Below are 20975 nucleotides of genomic sequence, written 5' to 3' on the forward strand. Positions count from 1 at the left end.
CCTGAGAATAGCGTTCTGATACCTCAGTAATTGGCTCGTACGTTGGACTGCGTGCGGCCAGCAGTAACAGCCTAGTTGATCAGGCCCTAATCCATCGGGAAGCCTGGTCATGGGCCGGGCTGCGGGGGCGTTGATCCCCGGAATAACCTCCAGGTAACCGTGTACGCCATGCCCATACTGGAGTATGCAACACTAGGTTGGAACCCACACCTGGTAAAGCACGTCAGTAAATTAGAGCAAGTGCAAAGGTTTGCAACAAGGCTAGTTCCAGAGCTAAGGGGAATGTCCTACAAAGAAAGGTTAAGGGAAATCGGCCTAACGACACCGGAGGACAGGAGGGTTAGGGGAGACATGATAACGACATACAAAATACTGCAAGGAATTGACAAGGTGGACAGAGACAGGATGTTCTAGAGATGGGACACAGAAACAATGGGTCACAGTTGGAAGTTGAAGACTCAGATGAGTCAAAGAGATGTTAGGAAGTACATATTTCTTTAGTCATATAGAGTTGTCAGAAGTGGAATAGTCAAGCAAGTGATGTAGTGGAGGCAGGAATCATACATAGTTTTAAGACGAGGTATGATAAAGCTCATGGAGCAGGGGGAGAGATGACCTAGTAACGATCAGTGAAGAGGCGGGGCCAAGAGCTATGACTCTACCCCTGCAATCACAAATAGGCGAGTATACACACACACGCTGTGACTCGGGGCCAGGAGCTGTGACTCGACCCCTACAACCGATTCTCTCTCTCTCTCTCTCTCTCTCTCTCTCTCTCTCTCTCTCTCTCTCTCTCTCTCTCTCTCTCTCTCTCTCTCTCTCTAAATCGTTCTCTTTTGACGCCCAATATGGCGTCTGTTTATGGTGAATCACTCATCTCAAAATATTTATCTAATTCTTTCTGAAATATTTGTTAAATGCAGTTGAAAGAGACCAACTAGGTGAGCACACACACTCACACTCATTATGTTGCTCTCCTCTCCTTTCCTTTCCTCCCCACTCCTCCCCTTCCCTCTCCTTCTCCATTCCCTCTCCTCTGCCCCCCTCTCTCCCTCTCCTCTCTCCCTCTCCTCCCTTCTCCCTCTCCTCCCTTCTCCCTTCCCCTCTCCCTCTCTCTTCCCCCTCTCTCTTCCCCCTCTCTCTTCCCCCTCTCTCTTCCCCCTCTCTCTTCCCCCTCTCTCTCTTCCCCCTCTCTCTCTTCCCCCTCTCTCTCTTCCCCCTCTCTCTCTTCCCCCTCTCTCTCTTCCCCCTCTCTCTCTTCCCCCTCTCTCTCTTTCCCCTCTCTCTCTTTCCCCTCTCTCTCTTTCCCCTCTCTCTCTTTCCCCTCTCTCTTTCCCCTCTCTCCCCTCTCTCCCCTCTCTCTTCCCTCTCTCTCTTCCCTCTCTCTCTCTTCCCTCTCTCTCTCTTCCCTCTCTCTCCCCTCTCTCTCTTCCCTCTCTCTCTCTTCCCTCTCTCTCTCTTCCCCCTCTCTCTCTTCCCCCTCTCTCTCTTCCCCCTCTCTCTCTTCCCCCTCTCTCTCTTCCCCCTCTCTCTCTTCCCCCTCTCTCTCTCCCCCCTCTCTCTCTTCCCCCTCTCTCTCTTCTCCCTCTCTCTCTTCCCCCTCTCTCTCTTCCCCCTCTCTCTCTTCCCCCTCTCTCTCTTCCCCCTCTCTCTTCCCCTCTCCCTCGCCCCTCTCTCTCTCCCCTCTCTTCCCCCCTCTCTCTTCCCCCTCTCTCTCTTCCCCCTCTCTCTCTTCCCCCTCTCTCTCTTCCCCCTCTCTCTCTTCCCCCTCTCTCTTCCCCCTCTCCCCCTCCCCTCCCCTTACCCTCTACCCCTCTCTCTCTCTCTCTTTTTTTTTACACAGGGTTTGACAGGTTAAGGATCCCTAGCTTTATTGACAGCTATTTACAGGTTAAGGATTCCTAACTTTATTGGCAAGCTAAGAGCTGTTACCTACATCATCTCCCTCCCTCCTAAGGCATTCTCCTAGATTCAAACTACTGGCTAGTCAACTGACATGCCAAAGCCTTAACAATTGGTCCATCCATCTTGTAATAGGTTATTCTCAAAACTTTCCCTTGCCACGACTTCTGCAAGTTTCCAGAGTTGATATTTTTTCTTCCTCCACACAATATAAAGGTGTTACTGAAAAATTAGCTTCCTTAATTTAAAGGTAAAAGTGTTAGACTTGAGACTTGTTTTGCAGTTCCTCAGCAATCTCAAGACTTTTATCAGGGTTTCCCAGTTTGGTAGGACCAGTTCGTGCAGATTACTACCTTAAGTTAATTCTCTCACAAATTGTTTTAAATAACAGGTCTGAACTATTGCTAGAAAGTTGTAAGGCCCAGGATTACTTCTCAAATTCAATGAATTTGGATTAAATTGTAATGCACCTTTAATTAATTAACATTAAATTTTTGGGTCTTGAAGGCTTCATAGTTTCATCTGAAAGAAATTGTCTACAAATTGTATTTTATGCCCTTCAAGAATTCTGCCACCAATCAGATTTTGTTTGTTCATTCAACTTTGTGTGTATTTTTCATAAAGCATTTCAAGTTTTCTCTACTATATGCTGTATAGTCCTTGTGGCTTAGCGCTTCTTTTTGATTATAATAATAATAATAATAATAATAAATAATCTACTATACAGTCCCACTCCATTCCCTTTCCTGTTGTTCCTGTAAGTGTAGGACAATGTGTACCCCTGTAAGCAATATCCCAAAAATTCAAATATTATCAGGTGTTTCTGTGCTTGCAGATGGTCTTAGTTTTTCATTTATTGTGTTCTGACTACTTACTTGCATACTGTTAAACTACTTTATTTTTTCTTATTATCAAGTTTACAAATTGATGTGTTAATTTCTGAATGTTTTACTCTGCTATTGGATATTGAGGCATTCTTATTACTGCCATTCTTAGTCCCATGATCCTTTCTTTTATTATACAGTCATAATCCTAATTTCCAACAGTTTGAAGCTTCATACAGTCTAGGAGTAGCCCCAACAGAGCTAGTTAAAGCTAATGAAATCACACAATGGGTGGGCTTGAACCCATGGCAAGTGAGCCCTAAAACTCTCAGGGCCAGTGTCCTATACTATCCTGCTTCTGTTTACAACATATATTGTCCAAGTTGTCACGATGAAGTTACTCTTGCTTTGCAGTAGTTATCCAGCCATCAATTTAAATCAACTGCCTTCTCCTTCTTCTGGCAAAATTACTTCTATTCAAATAACTGGGCTTGCTTCCTTCCTTCCTTTAAGCTACTAAAATCTATAGGTGTGCTGTACTTGGTAAGTAACTCGTGTCCTTATATTTCCTGTCATCATTGACTCCAGCACTTGAGGCAGCGAATGGGGTTGGTCCCTTACCTGTCATGATATTATCTAACCTGTTAAGTGTGTTCTTCATCTGGGGCCCACAGAAACACACCTATCTCTTACTGTATCCCATTGAGAAAGGTTAACCTGAAGATAAAAAACATACGGTATCATTGGACTGAGTTATTGTGACTTACAAGTTTTGTCTTCCACAGAAACACAGAAGAGTCGCCGCTTGGCAGCAATGCCAGCTTTTCACACATGCCCCGCTCCTTCCCATCTGAGCTCAGGTTGCAACATGCATCCTCAGCACCTCGCCTGAATGCTATGCCAGGTGAGACAGACCACTGTGTGTTAACCATCACTTCCTGTTTTATAGTGATTCAGATTATCAATACAGGTATTACAGTTTTTTTTTTTTTTAATGTCTCTTTTGAGGGAAGTTAGTTGCTAAAAATCAAGTTAAGAATGCTATACTTTTTGATTCATGAGCAATAAACAAGTGATACATATACAACAGAAGTTCTTAACCTTTTTTAAGTGCCTGTACCCTTTCAGTTGCCTTTTTTCTTTTTTTTTTTTTCTTTTTTTTCACCTAAAACATATATAAAAGTAAAGTTGATCAATGACACATTTATGAATAAGAACTCACCATAAATGCCTTCATTTGTAAACAAAAATACATTTGCTGTATTTAGTGGCTCTTGTTGTTGACCTTCATTAGTGATGATGATAAAAGAAAGTTCATTTCTGGAAATAGCCACATTCATATCACTTACATCAAGACAGTTTTAGCCTGTTCTTATGTGTGGAGGTGTTGAAAAAGATGTCTTGCACAGATAGGTGGTGGCAAATCGGGTGACAACCTCCAAAGCTCACTGGGAAACGTTTTGAATTGTGCATGCCAGAATGTTTCTACCATCATTGATTCAAATTCCATTCATCTTCCTTCATTAGTTCTTAGTTCAACAAGATCATCTTCCATTATATTACTACCATTCATGAAATTGAGATGAAAAATAAATGACTTTTGCTTCCATCCTCAAGCCAGAGAAACCTCTCTGTGATGAAAGAAATCTTGGGAATACCGGACACAATAGTGAAGGAACTCTGTAGCAGGCCTAATGGCCCATGCTAAGCAGGTTCAACTTCCATCCACTCAAGTACCCGTTCAACCTATATTTACAGCTACCCAAAGTTTTTGCCTCCTTGAAGTTTGCTCTGCTTATTTACAAATCTGTTGCCAAACCGCTAGTACCACCTTGTATCCTTTCTAAGTAAATTTCTTCAACTTGAATCCATTGCTATGAGTCCTGTCTTATATATTTTCAGCATGCTGTTTATTTCCCTTTTATTTATTTCTGTTTTTCATTTGCACATTATTATTTTTTTCAATGAACTGGCTGCATCCCACCAAGGCAGAGTGACCTAAATAGAAAAACAAAAGTTTCTCTTTTTAAATTTTGTAATGTATACAGGAGAAGGGGTTACTACCCCTTGCTCCTGCCATTTTAGTCACCTCTTACAACACACATGGCTTATGAAGGAAGAATTCTTTTCCACTTCCCCACGGAGATAAGAGGAAATAAAGAGGAACAAGAACTATTAACCCCTTTGCTGTTTGTGCCATAGTAATACGGGTTTGAGGTCACTGTCTGTGCCATAGTACTTTGTCATGAGTGCAGCTCACTCAGATAATTAAAGAGTGGTAAATCTGGGTTTAGATATAAGAGAATGGTTTTGTGGTAAGTGTGTATCACATAAAAAAAATCCTGCAGCACGCATTACAGGGAAGGTAGGCAGATTGATTTTTGGGTTCCTAACACACACAACACAAAAAGTAGTAGTAAACAGAGCAAGATCCAGCATCAGCAAGGTCAAAATCTCAGTGCCCTAAGGCTGTGTCCTGGCACCTCTGCTGTTTCTCATCCTCATAGCAGACATAGAAAAAACACCTGTCACTCTTATGTATCATCATTTGCAGATGACACTAAAATAAGCACGATTCACTATAGTAGAGGACACTGAAAAATTACAGGAAGACATAAGCAGGGTTTTCTAGTGGGCAGTGGAGAACATGACATTCAGTGGTGATAAGTTCCAGCTGCTTAGGTATGGAAAGAAGGAAGAACTCAAAAAGGGTCACCAAATAGAACGAAAGGAACGTGTAAAAGACCTGGGAATAATTATGTCAGCTGGCCTTTCTTCTAAGGAACATAACAAGACAAAGATCACGACAGCTGGGAAGATGACGGGGTGGGTATTGAGAACTTTCAAAACAAAGGAAATAATGCTGATGGTGACACTCTTCAAATCAGTAGTGCTCCCTCATTTAGAATACTGCTCAGTGCTGACGGCCCCATTCAAAGCAGGAGAAATATCAGAGCCAGAACATATTCAGAGATTGTTTATGGCTCACATTGAGCCAGTAAAGCACCTGAATTACTAGGAATGCCTTCAAGTCTTGAACATGTACTCATTGGAGCGGAGGGGAGAGAGATGCATGATAATATATACTGTACCTGGAAATTACTCGAGGGCCTGGTCCCAAATCTGCACACTGCCATAACAACATACTGGACTGAGAGATATGGGAGGAAATGTATAGTAAACCCAGTGAGAAGCAGGAGGTGCAGTGGGGACAGTAAGGGAACACTGTATCAACATCCGGGGTCTCAAACTATTCAACATCTTACCAGAAGATATCAGACACATGGCTGGAACAAGTGTAGAAGCCTTCAAGAGGAAACTGTACAAGTATCTTCACCAGGTGCCAGATCAATCACTCTGTGATGGATATGTGGGCAGTGGGCCTCCAGCAGCAACAGCCTGGTTGACCAGGCAAGCACCAGACAAGCCTGGCTCCGAGAGTAGTTAAACTCTCTAAACTCTTCAAAGGTATATCAAAGGTAAAGGTACGCAGTCCACAGTGAGAAAAAACTGCAACCGTGTTTTTGGTTTAAGTAACAAGTTTGCAGTGTATTTTTGTATGATTTTTGGTTGTATTCTTGGTTTCATTTGATAGAATGGAAGATATATTACAGAAATAGAGATGATTTTGATTGGTTTCAGGACTGACAATAGCTTGAAATTTAGCTAAAAGTAGCAGAAATGTTTGAGTTTTGCCGATATTCAAGATTAAACAAATTATGTCACTCGTCCAATACATCCCCAACTGATGGGTTTAATGTGTATTCAGGAATGCACTGATATTATTTATACAATTATTACAATATTGCAAAGTAGTAAATCTTGTGTTTTTTTTTTTTTTTTTTGTGAATAAAAATTCAAAATGGAATTCATGTGTAAAGCCTGGGAACATAACTAATGAACAGAGAAATTTTTATTTTAATGCTAGGAATGCCTGCATTGTTTATTCTGGACCCTATTTTGAAATTTGTGTGAAATTGACCAAATTACCAATTTCTGATCACTTTATTGGGTAGTTGAAATAGTTGGTTGGGCAGTTTCTTGTGCTGAATCGATAAAATGGAAGACATACGAGTGAAATAGCTAAGAATTTAGTCAACTGGAGCAACGTAATTGTCATTTTCTTGGTCTCATTTGATAGAATGGAAAACATATTATAGAAATAGAGGTGATTTTTAAATGGAGCTCCAAGTAGGAGAAATGTTTGATTTTTGCTGATGTTCAAAAGTAAACAAATGATGTCATTTTCCAATAAATGTCCAAGTAGCCATTCTAATATGCAATCATGAATGGGTTGACATTATTTATACAATTATTACAATACAGTGGAACCTCGCCTAACGAACGCATTGCATAACGTTAAATCCGCCTAGCGATGCATTTTAACGCAGAAATTTTGCCTCGGCTAGCGCTAAAAAACTCGCTCAACGTGGCTCGTTCAAGATGCGTCCACGTGCGGCCTGAGCCCGCCTCACTTATTCCGTGGGTGCCAGTGTTTACAAACCAGCCACCGCGGTCGCTTCCAAGCATACAATCGGAACATTTCATATTATCACAGCCTTTTTAGTGATTGCACCTGCAAAATAAGTCACCATGGGCCCCAAGAAAGCTTCTAGTGCCAACCCTACAGCAAAAAGAGTGAGAATTACTATGGATATGAAGAAAGAGATCATTGCTAAGTATGAAAGTGGAGTGCGTGTCTCTGAGCTGGCCAGGTTGTACACAAAACCCCAATCAACCATCGCTACTATTGTGGCCAAGAAAACGGCAATCAAGGAAGCTGTTCTTGCCAAAGGCGCAACTTTGTTTTCGAAACAGAGATCGCAAGTGATAGAAGATGTTGAGAGACTGTTATTGGTGTGGATAAATGAAAAACAGATAGCAGGAGATAGCATCTCTCAAGCGATCATATGTGAAGAGGCTAGGAAGTTGCATGACGATTTAATTAGAAAAATGCCTGCAAATAGTGATGATGTGAGTTAATTTAAGGCCAGCAAAGGTTGGTTTGAGAGATTTAAGAATCGTAGTGGCATACATAGTGTGATAAGGCATGGTGAGGCTGCCAGTTTGGACCACAAAGCAGCTGAAAAATATGTGCAGGAATTCAAGGAGTACATAGACAGTGAAGGACTGAAACCTGAACAAGTGTTTAATTGTGACGAAACAGGCCTGTTTTGGAAGAAAATGCCAAACAGGACGTACATTACTCAGGAGGAAAAGGCACTCTCAGGACATAAACCTATGAAAGACAGGCTTACTCTGTTGTTGTGTGCCAATGCTAGTGGTGATTGCAAAGTGAAGCCTTTATTGGTGTATCACTCTGAAACTCCCAGAGTGTTCAGGAAAAACAATGTCCTCAAGGCTAATTTGTGTGTGCTATGGAGGGCAAACAGTAAGGCATGGGTCACTAGGGACTTTTTCTATGACTGGTTACACCATGCATTTGCCCCCACTGTGAAAAATTACCTAATTGAAAAGAAATTAGACCTTAAGTGCCTCCTGGTCATCCTTCAGACGTGGCAGAGCGACTTTCTGCGGAAATGAGCTTCATTAAGGTCAAGTTTTTGCCTCCTAATACCACTCCTCTCCTGCAGCCCATGGACCAGCAGGTCATTTCCAGCTTCAAGAAACTGTACACAAAAGCTCCGTTTGAAAGGTGCTTTGTAGTGACCTCAGAAACTTAATTGACTCTTAAGAGTTTTCGAGAGATCACTTTAGCATCCTCAATTGTGTAAACATTATAGGTAAGGCTTGGGAGGAAGTGACTAAGAGGACCTTGAACTCTGCTTGGAAGAAACTGTGGCCAGAATGTGTAGACAAAAGGGATTTTGAAGGGCTTGAGGCTAACTCTGGGAATCCTATGCCAGTTGAAGAATCCATTGTGGCATTGGGGAAGCCCTTGGGGTTGGAGGTTAGTGGGGAGGGTGTGGAAGAGTTAGTGGGGGAGGACAGTGAAGAACTAACCACTGATGAGCTGCTAGATCATCTTCAACAGCAAGAGGCCACACCTGAGGAAACTGCTTCGGAGGAGGGGATAGAGAAATTGAAGAAGTTGCCTACTTCAAAGATTAAGGAAATGTGTGCAATGTGGCTTAAAGTGCAAACCTTTTTTGATGAAAATCACCCTCACACAGCTATTGCAAGCCGTGTTGGCAACCTGTACACTGACAATGTTGTGAAACACTTTAGGAATGTCATAAAGGAACGGGAGGTACAGGCCTCTATGGACAGATATGTTGTGCGACAGACGTCCAGTGACTCAAGCTGGTTCTAGTGGCATTAAAAGAAGAAGGGAAGTAACCCCGGAAAAGGACTTGCCACCTCAAGTCCTAATGGAAGGGGATTCCCCTTCTAAACACTAACACCATCAACACTCTCCCCTCTTCCCATCCCATCAGTCATCACCAGATCTTCAATAAAGGTAAGTGTCATGTAACTGTGCATGTCTTCTTCAGTTTGTGTGTATTAAAATTAATATTTCATGTGGTAAAAAATTTTTTTGGGTTCATACTTTGGGGTGTCAGGAATGGATTAATTTGATTTCCATTATTTCTTATGGGGAAAATTAATTCGCCTAACGATAATTTCGCTTAACGTTGAGCTCTCGGGAGCGGATTAATAGCGTTAGGCGAGGGTCCACTGTATTGCAGTAGTCTGCATAACAGTAAATCTGGAGACATGACTGATGAACAAAGAAAATGTTATTTTAGAGCCAGGAATGTCTGCATTGTTCATTCTGGACCCTAATTTGAAATTGTCATATTTTTTAATTTTCGTGAAATTGGCCAAATTGTAAATTTCTGACCATGTTATTGGGTAGTTGAAATTGGTAAATGGGCAGTTTCTTGTACTCAGTCGATAGAAAAAAATGGAGTTCTAAAGAAATAGCTATAAGTTTGGTCGACTGGAACAATGGAATTAGCTGAAAATAGGGCTCAAAGTGGGCGAAACCACCGATTCGTAAATTTCGCTGAGGTCATTAACTTCGCGAGAGCATAATTTCGCCAGTTTTCCATCAAATTTCATTCTTTAGGTGTCATTACAACCAGGAAAATATTCTCTATCATTTCAATTTTTTTTTTTTTTTTTTTTTTTTTTTTTTTTTTTTTTTTTTTTTTTTTTTTTTTTTTTTGTGGCACCAGGAAACACCTCAGGATTTGGGGTTGCGACAGTAAAGGGGTTAAGGGAACCACACTGTTGCCTTTCAGTCAATCATGCCTCGACCCATGAAATATTTTCTCTTATAGACATTAATATTTGACTTTGCAATGGACAGGTTCTTTTTCCTCACCAACGGTCTTATTAAGTGAAGGAAAATTAACAAAATTTTGATTCATATTGTGATTTATCCAAATTGAAAGTTTTTGGGTGAAGGCTGGCAACCTTTTCCCTGGCAGTGATTATATTGTGGAAAAAGACACTTATGTACAGTTCAGGACATTTATTAAAGGAAACATTTTGCCACGAGTGGCTTCTTCAGTCCTAATACAGAGAAAACTAAGAAAACATTTATATATATAGTGGCAGGAGTCAGGTGAGGTGACGCGTGGGTAGAGGTGGTAGTAGTAGTAGTAGTAGTAGTAGTAGTAGTAGTGGTAGTAGTAATGGAACTAAGGAGGTGAGGCAAGAGAGGGACCTGCTGGCATCAAGTAACACCAGTTCCCAGGATGGGTAATATCCTCTTGCTTAGTAATTTTGAAATACTGTAACTACCGGATTTGTGCTTTATAGTGTTACTGACAGAAATTAGTGCAGCTTCAATGCATTTTCTCCGTCTTAAGTCGTCTTCTTTAATAACTAGTTTAGCTTCATTGAATTTCATGAGGTGTCCAACATCATCTCTATGTTGAACACATGCGTTTTTGCGGTCATCATTTCTGCAAGTATTTTTGTGTTCTGCTATTCTAATGTCCAGAGTTCTGGCTGTTTCCCCTACATATACTTTGTCACACCCCCCACATGGTATAGTGTAGATTCCTGCACTTGTGCCAGAATCATGCTTGGGTTTTTGTATCAGGTTCCTAATAGTAGTTGAAGAGCTGGTAGATATTTTAGCCAGTTTTCTGTCAAACATGTTTGAAACATTAGTGGCAATGTTGCTGACCGGTAAAACGATGTAACTTGGAGGCTTTTCTTCAATTTGATAGGTGTTGGTCTTGCTGAGGATACGTGCCGCACGTTTCCTACAGTCACGTATGAAGTGTAGGGGAAAGTGCAGTGAACTAAAAGAGTTGGTGATGTATGTTCATTCTTCTTCGAGGAACTGTGGACTGGAAATTTTGTAGGCTCTCAGAAAGAAGCCTACAGAATTTCCAGTCCACAGTTCCTCGAAGAAGAATGTACATACATCACCAACTCTTTTAGTTCACTGCACTTTCCCCTACACTTCATACGTGACTGTAGGAAACGTGCGGCACGTATCCTCAGCAAGACCAACACCTATCAAATTGAAGAAAAGCCTCCAAGTTACATCGTTTTACCGGTCAGCAACGTTGCCACTAATGTTTCAAACATGTTTGACAGAAAACTGGCTAAAATATCTACCAGCTCTTCAACTACTATTAGGAACCTGATACAAAAACCCAAGCATGATTCTGGCACAAGTGCAGGAATCTACACTATACCATGTGGGGGGGTGTGACAAAGTATATGTAGGGGAAACAGCCAGAACTCTGGACATTAGAATAGCAGAACACAAAAATGCTTGCAGAAATGATGACCGCAAAAACGCATGTGTTCAACATAGAGATGATGTTGGACACCTCATGAAATTCAATGAAGCTAAACTAGTTATTAAAGAAGACGACTTAAGACGGAGAAAATGCATTGAAGCTGCACTAATTTCTGTCAGTAACACTATAAAGCAAAAATCCGGTAGTTACAGTATTTCAAAATTACTAAGCAAGAGGATATTACCCATCCTGGGAACTGGTGTTACTTGATGCCAGCAGGTCCCTCTCTTGCCTCACCTCCTTAGTTCCATTACTACTACTACTACTACTACTACTACTACTACTACTACTACGACTACCACCACCACCACCTCTACCCACGCGTCACCTCACCTGACTCCTGCTACTATATATATAAATGTTTTCTTAGTTTTCTCTGTATTAGGACTGAAGAAGCCACTCGTGGCAAAACGTTTCCTTTAATGAATGTCCTGAACTGTACATAAGTGTCTTTTTCCACATCTTGTCGGTATCACCATACCATTTCCTCAGTGATTATATTCATTCTTGTTCTCTCGAGGGAAGTGTTTGGTTTATATAGTTCAGTCTCATGCTCCCAGTTTTGCTCTTTCATACCCCTAGGGGGATACAGGTTAAGAACCCCCTGATCTACAATGGTTGTCCAAGATGACATTTTTTCCTAATTCAGTTAGATTTTTTTTTCCTAAGATACTCCGCTGTTATGGGTTGCAGCCTATGTTTGCTGAGCTGAGTTGTACCTACCAAGTTGTGTTTGTAGGGATTGAGACATAGCTTCTGGCCCTACTTCCTAGACTACTTTGATTGGCATCACTGGCTTCTTGGGGCTTATCATGTGTACTCTTAATGCTGTGTTTTAAATCTCCTCCACTGCCTCATCGAAATTATTCCACTTCTCAACCACACTAAGACTACAGAAGTACTTCCTTACATCCCTTTGGCTCATTTGTGTTTTCAGCAGCATCCACTTTTATTCCCTTAATTTTGGCCCTCTTAATTCAAACAGTCTGTCTCTGTCCACCCTATCCTCTTTAGACTTCATATGTTCTAATCATTTGTCCCTTTGTCTGACTCTCCTCTCAGGTCATCAAGTTTGGTTCCTTCAACCTCTCATAATGCATTCCTCTTAGTTCTGGTACTTGCCAGGTTGCAAGCCTTTGGACCTTTTCGAGTTCCTTGATGTGCTTGACCAGGTGTGGGCTCTTTGCTGGGGCCACATATGTCATATATGAAGTGCTGAAGGATTCTTCCTTTAGGTTCCTGAATGCTATTTTGAAACTTGTTAGTCTTTCATATGCTGCTGCAATTTTGCCGATATGTTAGGTATTATACTCACCCCAGGTCCTTTTCACTTTTAATTTGCAATTTCTCTCTGTCCAGGAAGGTTATACAGCCTCTCCTCACTTAAAGACAGAGTTCTGTTCCTAAGACCTCGTTGGTTAAAGAATGCGTCGCTAAGTGAGGAGCACACTATAATGGTAGTGGGTTTGTGTCAGCCATCTTTGATATTTTTTAATGTCACCTTTGTGCCATTTATAACAATTTTAGTACATTTTTCAATATTTATACAGTAGTTTACTGTATATTGTAATAAACAGAATAGAGGAAAAGGGCTCTAATATACATTATTTAGGTATGCATACTGGTCAAAGAGCCCGTCATAAGTCTGAGTTGTAGGTAAACAAGTATGTAGCTAAGTGAGGAGAGGCTGTATTGTGTTAAATAATGCTGAGGATATTTTGAAGTACATGTATATTCAGCACATAAAGGTGTTCTTTCACAAAATTCTCTTAACATATTTCCACAGGTAATGGTCTCCACAGCTTCAGTTTCTCTCCGGGGCTGTCCAAGGGGTCATTTGGCACCTCTGAAAACATCCCCACTGGTCACTGGTTGTTCCGTAACTTTGTGGGTGGTGGCAACTGTGGAGCTGTTTTTCCAACCACCATTGTCAATCCAAACAAAGCTGTCCTTACTCTTGATTCCTCCTCAAGGGTGAGTAAGCCTCATTTAGATTTTGTTCAAGAGCATTTAACTTTTAAGGTTAATAAAATCACCTTGTTGCTTTTAATACAGTATTACATATTGTTTTGAAAATACTGTTGTTATTTTTTCATGTTTTAATTTTTTATGCCACTACCCACTGAAGTGGACTAGCATCATGACGCACAAATATTGGATGAATGGAATCTGCCAGTGCAGGTTGGCATCATGTTTGCATTTTGTGGGTTGCTAATGCCAATTGTTTTTTTCCTCAACTATGGTGCCTTTTATTTATTATTGATTTATATATTTTTATGAATGGTTTAAGATTGAATATAATGAATGCATTTTGTTAAAAAATTACACCCTATTCTATATGCATTAACTTCAGCAATATGGAATAAAATTAATCCTTTTTGAATTTGATTGCTTATTCATGTGCCACATGTGATGCTATTTCTTTGCAAGGACTGAATGATATCTTTTGTACTCCATGCTTATTGCCTGCTGAAACAGGATCATGCCTCAGGTAATGTACCTTGTGAGTCATTCCTCCAAATGGTTCAGCAGTGTTAGGAGAGTTGCCTTAAGAGCACTGAACTATATTTGCATTTTTCGGACATTATTATCCAACTGCAATTAATTTTAATTTTGTGCATGGGGGTAAAGTTGCAAACATATATGCTGAGAGTTTCATGCATATTGGTTGAAAGATAAAAACAAAAATGAGAAATAAAAAAAAAACGAAAAATAAAAACTTTTTTATTTGATAGCAGCGGCATTATGGACTCGAGTTCTGGAGGTGAGAAGTACGATGCCTGCACTCTAAAAGAGAGGTTTGGGATATTTGCTGTTTGGAGGGACATATGAACTTTCATGTCTGTACACCTCTGCAAGACAGTGATAGTGTGAATGATGGTGAAAGTGTGTCTTTTTTGGGTCACCCTACCTCTGTGGAAGCTGGCCAGCTGGTTAAAAAAAATTTATATACAGTGGACCCCCGACTTACAATATTAATCCGTTCCAGAGAGCACATCGTAAGATGAAATTATCGTAAGTCGAATTAATTTTCCTCATAAGAAATAATGGAAATCAAATTAATCCGTTCAAGACACCCAAAAGTATGAAAAAAAAAAAATTTTTACCACATGAAATATACATTTTCCTACACACACAAAAAGAAGGATACATGCACAGTATATATATTGTGCATGTACTAAATGAAGAATAAATGACACCTTTATTGAAGATGTGGTGATGAGTAATGAGACACTGTTTGTGTCCTGGGAGTGCCTTTTCCTCCTGAGTAATGTAGGTCCTGTTTGGCATTTTCTTCCAGAACAGGCCTTATCACACTGTGTATGCCACTACGATTCTTAAATCTCTCAAACCAACCTTTGCTGGCCTTAAATTCACCAATATGAGCACTAGTTCCAGGCATTTTTTCCTGTTCACCTGGGTGTTAGTCGACTGGTGTGGGTCGCATCCTGGGGGACAAGATTAAGGACCCCAATGGAAATAAGTTAGACAGTCCTCGATGACACACTGACTTTCTTGGGTTATCCGGGATGGCTAACCCTCTGAGTTAATTGTTTCTCGGTATTCTCAATAAGCCCATGGTGGCTTATTTAGCAGTTACAAGCACTAAAAACACTGAAATAATACAAAATTTATCGAATGTATGCATGCAACCGTCCACCCTGGCTTGTAAACAATGTCACACTAGCTCAGCTGAGGTGCTCAGGCCAGACGGACGAGATGGCCGCATTAGAAAAGAATGATGTAAGTCGAGTTTTTCAACGTAGGTCGGGGTCAAATTTTTACGCTGACAAGCATCGTAAGTCAGTTTTATCGTAGGTTGAGGCCATCGTAAGTCGGGGGTCCACTGTATATAACATCTCTACTGATATCTGTCATTAAAGCAGCCCCCTGATTGACATTTCAGTAGACAATTTTGTATTTCTAGTCATTGAAAAACAATAGAAAAATTCTACAAAAAAAAAAGAAACAAGTCCACCCAAGATTTAATACAGTGGAACCTCGGTATTCGAACGCTTTGTTCGGTAAAGAAAAAAATCGCTCGGTAGTCGACCATTTGCTCAGCACTCAACCAAACAAACACGACCTGCCAGAACTTTGCTGTAAACTATTTTGTGTTTCTTAACCTTTTTTTTTTTTTGTATAAATAAGTCACCATGGAGCCTACAAAGATTAGTGATAACAGCCAACCAAAAAGAAAATTGGTTGTGAAAAATTTGTTCTGTACTCGAACAGATCACACTCAAACAGCCTTATTGAGCGAATTAAGTTCGAGTACCGAGGTTCCAGTGTAGAGTAAAATCTATGAACAGTAGCAATAATGTCATTATGTTGAACTGTAGAACTATCCATTATCTATATTCAGTGGCGGCTCGTAGCTAAAATTAGTGGAGGTCCTGCTTCAGAAATTTTTTAGCCATTGTTTTAATATTGTGTAAAATGAAACAAGCGTATAAAAAGAAAATTTATACACAAACTTGATAAAATCATAAACATCTCTGAGTCAAAAAGAAACACTACCTTACACTTGTACAACAGGGTCAGCACTGCGTCAGCGACAATGCTGCACACTAGGCAGAGACGCCTTGTGTGCACATGCACATAACAGCCAAACACCGAGTAACTGGAACTGTGAAGTGCACAGTTCCATACAAGGATTTTTTTTAATTTTTTATGTACTAGGGGATGGCTACTGACATTAATCATAAGGATTATATAATATACAAGTATACAGAAAGAATTAAAGAAAAAAAAAGACTCATTATATTGAATGTTATCAATAATATCAAGTGACAATAGGGGGTGCTGCAGTTCCACAATGCCTATATGCGAGCTGCCACTGTCAGTATTACTTCTTCATCTTTCAACAAACTAGCCATATCCCACCAAAGCTGGATGGCCAAAAAAGAAAAACGAAAGTTTCTCTTTTTAAGTTTAGTAATATATACAAGAGAAGGGGTTACTAGCCTCCTTGCTTCCGTCATTTTAGTTGCCTTGTTCGACATTCTTAACTTACGGAGGAAGAATTCTGTTCCACTTCCCTATGGAGATAAGAGGAAATAAACAAGGGCAAGGACTAGTAAGAAAAATAGAAGATAACCCAGAGGGATGTGTATATATATGCTTGTACATGCATGCGTAGTGTGACCTAAGTGTAAGTAAAAGCAGAAAGACGTACCTGAAATCTTGCATGTTTATGAGACAGAAAAAAACAGTTGTTGTCTAGCAACCTACTACCTTGGATCTATATTACTGTATATCTAAAATTTCAGGGTGGTACCTAATACCTGCTGTCCTTATATATAGTGTCAGGAAAGCACAGGAAAGTACCAAAAATTTGACTTGTACAGTCTCCTGTTGCACTAACTGTGCCTCATGGCACACTGAGGTTGATCTTTATGATACTGCCACGTTTGTTGAGCAAAGCCCGTGTTGCTGATGTGCACTTGTCACTATTATTGTTTTAACGGATTAACCCTTTCAGGGTCCAGAGGCCAAATTTCAAAGTGTGCACAATGGTCCAAGAATTTTCAAAAAAATAATTTTGTTATTTTTTCTTATGAAATGGTAGAGAATCTTTTTCTGAGGGTAACAAAACAAAAAGTACGAAATTTGATGGAAAATTGACGAAATTATGCTCTCATAAATTTTGATTTGTCAACGATATTTACGCATCAGCGATTTTGCTGACTTTGATTCCCATTTTAGGCCAATTACATTATTCCAGTCAACCAAATTCTTAGCTATTTCACTAGTATTACTTCTATTCTATCGATTGAGCACGAGAAATTGCCAAGTCAACTGTTTCAACTACAAAAGAAGGTGATCAGAAATTGGTAATTTGGCCAATTTAATGTAAAGTTCAAAATATTCCAATTTCAAAATAGGGTCCAGAATAAACAATGCAAGCATTCCTGGCACTACACTACCATTTCCTCTGTTCATTAGTTACATTTTCAGGCTTTACAAATAAATTCCATTTTTATTTTTTATTCACATAATGAATTTTTATTCAAACCACAAAATAGAAGATTTACTGTCATGCAATATTGTAATAATTGTATAAATAATATCACCGCACTTATGAACGTATATTAGACCCACCAGCTCGCATGTATTAGACATGTGAGGTCGCTTGTTTACTCTTGAACATTGGAAAAAATTTAACATTTCCACTACTTTGAGCTCAGTTTCAAGCCATTTCCAATAATAAAACCAATCAAAATCATCTCTATTTCTGTAATATATCTTACATTCAATTAAATGAGACCAAGAAATTGCAAATACAACTATAAAAAACATACGAGAAAACACTGCAAAGTCGCTGTTTTAATCGAAAATTATGGTCTCTCTTTTTTCTCTCATTATGCACTGTGCTGCAGGATTTGTTTTATGTAGTGCACACATACCACATAGATGTATTCTCTCGTATCTAGGCCCAAATTTACTGCTCACAGCTTATCAGAGTGAGCTGAGCTCATGGCATAGATCTACGGTTTGGACCCTCAACTCAAAGCCGTAGAACTACAGCACGGACCCTGAAGGGGTTAACACAGAGGAAAAATGATAATTATTGAAATGAATTTATTGATGCATTTTTCTGTGGACGTCATCTCTGATGGCAGAAATTGAAAATTTCAGTTGGATATAAAATGACTTGGAACTGACATAATCAAGTGATCTAAAAACTGAACTGTTTCCCCCTACATAGAATTTTATGAGACTATTTCTCAGCTTTTTTCAGAGTGTCAGAAAATTTTTAGTATTACCCAAACAGGGTACCTGGAACACTTGTCAAAATTGTTATGATAAGCTTTATTCAGTGTTTCAGATGTAATTATTAGTCACTTATTGAAAAGTAGCAGATGGTCATGAAGAATTAGATTTTCACAGCACAAGGATTATTTTAGTACAAAGTTTTACAAATACTCTACGTATCTTAGCCTCAACATAGCTTAGATAAAAGTACTTTTGCTTTTGTTTGTTTAATAGTAAACATGACTTCCCTTGTGGGTCAAGGCAAGTCACTTCTAGTGGGTCACCTCTCACTAACCTTACTACTAGTGGGTCACCCCTCACTAGCCTAACTACTAGTGGGTCACCCTACACTAGCCTAACTATTAGTGGGTCACCCCTCACTAGGTTACTAAGGGTCACCCCTCACTAGCCTAACTACTAGTTGGTCACCCCTCACTAGCCTAACTACTAGTGGGTCACCCCTCACTAGCTTAACTACTAGTGGGTCACCCCTCACTAGCCTAACTACTAGTGGATCACCCCTCACTAGCCTAACTACTAGTGGGTCACCCCTCACTAGCCTAACTACTAGTGGGTCACCCCTCACTAGCCTAACTAGTGGGTCACCCCCTCACTAGCCTAACTACTAGTGGGTCACCCCTTGCTAGCCTAACTACTAGCGGGTCACCCCTCACTAGTGTAACTACTAGTGGGTCACCCCTCACTGCTGGTGGTTCATCCTCACTACTAGTATGTCACCCACATCATTAATGGGTCATCCTTTCCAACAAACATGACATCTGTAAGAAGCAACTGTGCCTTTTGACATAAACTATTACTGTAACTGCCATTTGCATAACACATCAGCCATTTCCTTCCAAGACAGGGTGACCCAAGAAAGAAGAATCACTTTCATCAGATGTCTTCATCAAATAAAGCCCTTGCCATTGCCTCACACCAATATAAAAGCATTGGTTTCACTATGGTACATTAACTTTCTTGTCTACATAGATGAATTTCTTTCCTTCCATAGATGCCTTAACACACCACCCACTTTTGTCCCCTCATTCATTTTGTGGTTCACCTCATATTCTGTAGATCCATATGCTGACATGTCCACTTCAAAATATCTAAATACATCCACTCTCTCCCTCCAATCTGATATTCAACTTATCTTTTTTTTTTTATTACCTTGCTCTTTTTGATGTTCACTTTTTATTTCCTTTTACATGCCCTCCCAAATTCGTCCACCAATTACTTTGGTATTATTATTTATTATCACATATAGCCTATGTCTATTATTATTATTATAATATTATTAGTAGTAGTACTATCATTCTTAATAGTATTATTACTGGGTATTTTTTTTAATTCACTGGCTGTCGCCTGCCAAAAGAGGAAATCGCACTTGCCAACATTCACTCAATTGCCATCGTTTCAGAAGTGTTCTAACATCCCAATCAGATTACCCTTCAACTTCAACATCCCCATCCCTTCTTCAGAGTGTAGGTGCCCTTCCAACCTCCAGGACTTAAGCCCACCTACTTGGTTTTCCTGAATCTCTTCATAAACGTTACCCTACTCACACTTCAACAGCACATTCATTTAAGATCATTCCTATCTGACATGCTCATGGATGCCTGCTGTATGTTAAAACCCATAAAACTCAAAGCTTGTTTTACCCTTCTCCTCATGTCTTCCAATTACAGGTTCTGAACCAAAGCAACAACTTCTTAGCCATCTGAACTGTACACATTGCTCTCAATCATGACATCTCTGCTGCCTCTAGCATCTTTTTCACTATTATTATTATTATTTTTTCAACTTGTCTGCCATCTTCCTCCGAGGCAGGATGACCCAAAAAAAAAAGAAACACTTTCACCATCATTCACACAATATCACTTACTTTGCAGAGATGCCCAGATATGATAGTTCAGATGTCACTCCAAACAGCCAATATCCCAAACCCCTCCTTTAGAGTGCAAGCATTGTACTTCCCACCTGCAAGACTCAAGTCTGGCTAACCGGTTTCTCTGAATCCCTTCACAAAATATTAACCTTCTCACACTCCAACATCTTGTCAGATCCCAAAAACCATTCGTCTCCATTCACTCCTATCCAACACGCTCACACATGCCTGCTGCATGGCCAGTCCCCTTGCACCCGAAACCTCTTTTACCCCCCTCCCTCCATCCTTTCCTAGGATGAACCCAACACCTCCTCCAGTCCACTACAGATTTATTCACCTTCCAAGTCAACCTATTTTGCTTCATCCTCTCTTAATGACCAAACCACCCCAACAACCCCTCTTCAGCACTCTGAATAATACCTTTAGTAACTAAACACCTCCTAATTCTCACACTATGCATAATATTTATACCACACATTGCCCTTAGACATGACATCTCCACTGCCTCCAGCCTCCTTGCTGCAGCATTCAGAACCCATACTTCACACCCATATAAGAGTGTTGGTACCACTATACTCACACCCATATAAGAGTGTTGGACATGCCTGTAATCTTGCATATTTATGAGACAGACAAAAGACATCAGCAATCCTACCATCATGTAAAACAATCACAGGCTTCGTTTTACACCCTTACCACTATACTCTCATACATTCCCTTCTTTGTACCACTATACTCTCATACATTCCCTTCTTTGCCCCCATGGATGACATTTTTTTCGTCTCCACAGATACCTCAGGTGCACCGCTCACCTTTTTTCTTTCATCAGTTCTGTGGTTAACCTCATCCTTCATAAACCCATCTGCTGAT

The 20975-nt window shown here is 40.1% G+C and overlaps 1 protein-coding gene across 1 annotated transcript in view; it reads left to right on the forward strand.

Moving 5' to 3' along the window:
* Pask (PAS kinase) overlaps positions 1-20975 on the forward strand; it is a 352511-nt gene that overhangs the window by 183077 nt on the left and 148459 nt on the right. The window contains exons 5-6 of the mRNA XM_070104515.1: positions 3512-3630; positions 13245-13432. Coding sequence (XP_069960616.1) covers positions 3512-3630; positions 13245-13432 — 307 coding nt within the window. The remainder of the gene's footprint in view (positions 1-3511; positions 3631-13244; positions 13433-20975) is intronic.

Source organism: Cherax quadricarinatus, chromosome 5, assembly GCF_038502225.1.
Source record: "Cherax quadricarinatus isolate ZL_2023a chromosome 5, ASM3850222v1, whole genome shotgun sequence".
Taxonomy (NCBI): Eukaryota; Metazoa; Arthropoda; class Malacostraca; order Decapoda; family Parastacidae; genus Cherax; species Cherax quadricarinatus.